At 46.0% G+C, this 5141-nt stretch overlaps 1 protein-coding gene across 1 annotated transcript in view; it reads right to left on the bottom strand.

Moving 5' to 3' along the window:
* The window catches only part of bcap31 (B cell receptor associated protein 31), a gene marked incomplete at its 3' end in the record, with an annotated part of 17317 nt that extends 14762 nt beyond the window's left edge, over nt 1-2555 (bottom strand). The window contains 3 exon segments of the mRNA XM_038722708.1: nt 734-833; nt 967-1059; nt 2403-2555. Coding sequence (XP_038578636.1) covers nt 734-825 — 92 coding nt within the window.
* Between the last annotated feature and the right edge of the window lie 2586 nt (nt 2556-5141).

Genomic DNA, 5141 nt, shown 5'->3' with positions numbered 1-5141 from the left:
TTCAGGACTCCAACATTTGAATAGAAATCAAACATTATTCTGAAGCATTATCCAGTGTGAAGAATTTAAACCAGTTAAAAGGTGTAAAGACTTTACTTCCTGTGTTGCTCGTTCTTCTATTATCCTGCTGTTTACTGAAGGCTCTTTAGTTTTGGCTGAAGATTTTCGTATAAGATGAAAACGATTCAATAAAAACAGTAAACTTTAAACAGTAAAAATCCGACATGTTAACCTGCGACGTCACACGGATCTCACACTGAAAGAAAGCTCCGCCATCGTGCAGCAAAGGGCGTCGGAGGGTTTAATACCCACTACCACTCCGCCCTCACTGGTTTCTGAGGGCCTCATCTAATGCCGGCGTCACCTGCTGCAGGCTCACCCGGAGCTTCAGGAGCTGCTGACGAAAACGCTGAAAGAGTGAAGTTGGCTTTGGTTTCTCCTTCAGTGATCCTCATTAGACAGGGGCGCGCTGGGGGGGCAGGGGCGCGCTGGGGGGGCAGGGGCACACTGGGGGGGCAGGGGCGCGCTGGGGGGGGGGCAGGGGCACGCTGGGGGGGACAGGGCGCGCTGGGGGGGACAGGGCGCGCTGGGGGGCAGGGGCACGCTGGGGGGGCAGGGGCACGCTGGGGGGGACAGGGCGCGCTGGGGGGGCAGGGGCACGCTGGGGGGGCAGGGGCACGCTGGGGGGGACAGGGCGCGCTGGGGGTGGGGGGGTGGGGGGGGGTGCACTGACCTCTTAGGTGAGATGAAGGGGATGCAGAGCAGCAGGACGAAGAAGACCTCTGCGTACAGGAAGGTGGCCACCGCCGTCCACTGCAGACTCATCCTGACTCCTGAACAGGGGACACAAGAACACACCTGAGACCGGGTGACAGGAACAACAGAGCCTGTCGGGCAGGTAGACCAGCCAACCGCCACATTCTTGTGTGTCAGAGCGTTTGATTTATTGATGTAATGAAGTCAAACCTTAGAGGCAGCAGAAGCCGGGTCGTTTGTTCTGCGTTCAGTCACAAGGAAAAGCTGATCGTGCGTTAAATCGACTCGGCTGCAAAGCTGGTTCTGAAATGTGCAGAAAGAAAAAAGGAGTAAACCAATAAAATGAAAAGCCTGAAAATGCTTTGCTCTAAAAGTCGTCTGTTGGTTTGAGAAGAAGCTGAACTGTGAGCACGGGACGGACAGAGGACATTAAATTAAGACATCAGAGCAGAGAGTTTTTGTCTGGAAGCTTCTGGAACAGCAGATTATAGCTGAACTGACTTCTCATCAGTCCAACACAACCGCAGTAATTCTTTTCACCAGCAGCTCCTCTGCTATTTATTTTCTCCATCAAGTGATCAAAAAAAATTAGTGAAAAACATTTTGTTTTTGCTCCAAACCAAAGTTCAGAAAAGCAGCAGGATCTGAAACCAGACTGATTATTGATCTGTTAATCTCTTCAGTGACTGATGTTTGAAGTCTTTCTAATATTCTGGCCATTAACACAAAACTAAGTTTGTGGACGTCGGATCCTTAAAGACTTTAGAAACTGGCCTTTTCATTAGTTTTTATTCTTTACTGGTTGTGACTGATTGCACACTCTACTGTGTACTTTCTGCTTTTCTGTCATAGACAAATAAAACGATAGCTGTTGAATTTCCCCAGCTTGGGATCAATAAAGTCGATCTTACATGATTACTTTATGTAGGAGAGTCCTCTGTGACAGCTGGACCTCTGAAAGGGGAACTTACATCACAGCTGACTGATGTTTATTTAACTTTAACCCACTGAGGCTAGCTAGCTGCTAGCTGCCCCGGCTAGCTGCTAGCTGCCCCGGGGTCAGCGCAGAGGGGCGTGGCAGCTCAGGGCAGCTGTGTCACGCGATGCTGCAACACTGCGGCTAACATCGGTTTGCTTTCATTAAAACTTCTGTAGCTTCTGTTTCTGTGCGGCAAATAAATAAATAACCCGCCAGACTCACCTGGCAGGTTAACAGCTAGCAGCTGCACGTGAGGCATCCAGCCAGTCTATGACCTGATCAAGACTATCGATCAGCCTCGTGTTTAAATGTTGTTAGTTGCTGAAATCGGTCGATGAAGTTTCTAGCAGATCGACCCTGATCCCGTCTGTTAGCTGGAGTCTGACGGGAAGCTAACAGCTAACAGCTAACCGTGTCTTCGCTGAGGCAGGTTAGCCAGCATAGCTCGCGGGCTCCGTGTACTTGCTGGTGTTTCCTCGAGTTTTCTGTTGTTGTTTTTCATCAGCTGAGTCTCCGCATCGGGACTTTCTCACCGTTTTAACTGTTTACCTGCCGCCGCTCGCGATAAACAGCACGAGGATCACTTCGCGCCAAACGCTGAGTTAACGTTAGCTAAGGAACTAGTGAAAGTTGAGGAGCTGTGTCCCCGGGTGTTAGTCACACTCACCTCACACTCGGTCCTCGCGCTGCCGCTCAGCTGTTCCTCCGCTCCGTCAGCGCAGTTAGCCTGTTAGCTTAGCTTCCTGTTTGTAAACTCGTCGCAAACACTTCCGCCGTTTAACGCCAGCTCATCCCGATACCGGCACGTGATTGGATAGATCGAAACAGATGGGCGGGGTCCAGATGTGACGGCTCATTACGTCATAAACTGAAAGAGCTTTATTGGCATGAACATTTTGCCAAAACACACTGACAGATTTATATTATTACACATATCTAAATATAATATAAAAGTAAAGAAAATGTAACAAAATAAACATTTTTAAATAATAATTATATTTATATACCTAAATACTCAAACATGCTTTACATGAAAGTAAATAACTTTGATTAAAAAACAAATTAGTTTTAAACACCAGCCAAAGTTTTCAATAGAAATACACATGCGTATGTGTGAGTTACCAATGAACATAATAATTACAATATCTAGAATTATATTAAGACATAAGGAAAATTAACATAAAATGAAGTAAATACTAATCATAATTAAAGAAATCCGAGTTCTGTTGTTGATCCAGCAGGTCAGTCTGAGTCAAACTGTCCTCTTTAAATCTTACCAAATAATACAAGATGTCATTTTTCATTATCTATCTATCATCTATCTAAAATCTATAATCTATCATCTATCTATTTATATATCTATCTATAATCTATCATCTATCATCTATCTATCGCCTCTTCTGACCAGCAGAGGGAGACACTGTCTGCAGAAACGATCTCTGTGCTTCCCCCCAAACTAAACTGTGGAAACAAAGACATCTCACTCTGACTGTTTTTCCACAAACCAAATCATCTGCTCTCTCACTGGTTACTGGTCAGACTGGTTCTGTTTCCACAGTAAAATGATTTGGTCTGTTTGGGCAGATTAGAAGAGAGATGGTACTTTACTGATCCCTGAGGGGGAACTGGCTGTTATATGTTAACAACAGCTGAGAACAACAGTTCAAAGGACAGAACAAGAAGTGAAAGTCATCATAAAATATTACTGACTGAAGTTTGATGATGAACAAACAGGTCCAGCGAGAGCTAAACAACAACCTTCCTGTGTGTGATCGATCTTTCATACAGTCAGAGATCCTGTTTGTGTTCAGAGCAATCTGTCAGCAACTCATTTCATACAGTTCATTCAACAAATACAATAAAATAAAAACAATAAACAGATCTGAACACATCACAGCTGTTCTGGCCTCTACCGGCACATTTTAACATCTGTTTGTTTTAAATGTCTGAATGAATCGACACCTGCTAACAACCGGGCTAAAACCAGGCTAACAACCGGGCTAACAACCAGAGTAAAACCAGGCCAACAACCGGGCTAAAACCAGGGTAAAACCAGGCTAACAACCAGGTTAAAACCAGGGTGAAACCATGTAACAACCGGGCTAACAACCGGGCTAACAACCGGGCTAACAACCGGGCTAACAACCAGACTAAAACCAGGGTAATAACCAGGCTAACAACCGGGCTAACAACCAGACTAAAACCAGGCTAATAACCAGGCTAATAACCGGGCTAACAACCAGACTAAAACCAGGCTAACAACCAGGTTAAAACCAGGATGAAACCATGTAACAACCGGGCCAACAACCAGGCTAACAACCAGACTAAGACCAGGCTAATAACCAGGCTAACAACCGGGATAACAACCAGACTAAAACCAGGGTAAAACCATGTAACAACTGGGCTAACAACCAGACGAAAACCAGGCTAACAACCAGGTTAAAACCAGGGTGAAACCATGTAACAACCGGGCTAACAACCAGACTAAAACCAGGCTAACAACCAGGTTAAAACCAGGGTGAAACCATGTAACAACCGGGCTAACAACCAGGTTAAAACCAGGGTGAAACCATGTAACAACCGGGCTAACAACCGGGCTAAAAACCGGGCTAACAACCAGACTAAAACCAGGGTAATAACCAGGCTAACAACCGGGCTAACAACCAGACTAAAACCAGGCTAATAACCAGGCTAACAACCGAGCTAACAACCGAGCTAACAACCAGACTAAAACCAGACTAAAACCAGGCTAACAACCGGGCTAAAACCAGGGTAAAACCAGGCTAACAACCAGGTTAAAACCAGGGTGAAACCATGTAACAACCGGGCTAACAACCGGGCTAACAACCGGGCTAACAACCAGGCTAACAACCAGACTAAAACCAGGGTAATAACCAGGCTAACAACCAAGCTAACAACCAGACTAAAACCAGGGTAAAACCAGGCTAACAACCGGGCTAAAACCAGGGTAAAACCAGGCTAACAACCAGGTTAAAACCAGGGTGAAACCATGTAACAACCGGGCTAACAACCGGGCTAACAACCGGGCTAACAACCAGACTAACAACCAGACTAAAACCAGGGTAATAACCAGGCTAACAACCGGGCTAACAACCAGACTAAAACCAGGCTAATAACCAGGCTAACAACCGAGCTAACAACCAAGCTAACAACCAGACTAAAACCAGGGTAAAACCAGGCTAACAACCGGGCTAACAACCAGAGTAAAACCAGGCTAACAACCGGGCTAAAACCAGGGTAAAACCAGGCTAACAACCAGGTTAAAACCAGGGTAAAACCAGGCCAACAACCGGGCTAACAACCAGGGTAAAACCAGGCTAACAACCAGGGTAAAACCATGTAACAACCGGGCTAACAACCGGGCTAACAACCAGACTAAAACCAG

This window comes from Micropterus salmoides, unplaced genomic scaffold (assembly GCF_014851395.1).
Source record: "Micropterus salmoides isolate LMB-PRFRI ecotype aquatic unplaced genomic scaffold, ASM1485139v1 Ms_hic_scaffold_16, whole genome shotgun sequence".
NCBI lineage: Eukaryota > Metazoa > Chordata > Actinopteri > Centrarchiformes > Centrarchidae > Micropterus > Micropterus salmoides.
The sequence above is the reverse complement of the archived record's forward strand: the minus strand, read 5'-3'. Positions and strand labels throughout refer to the sequence as shown.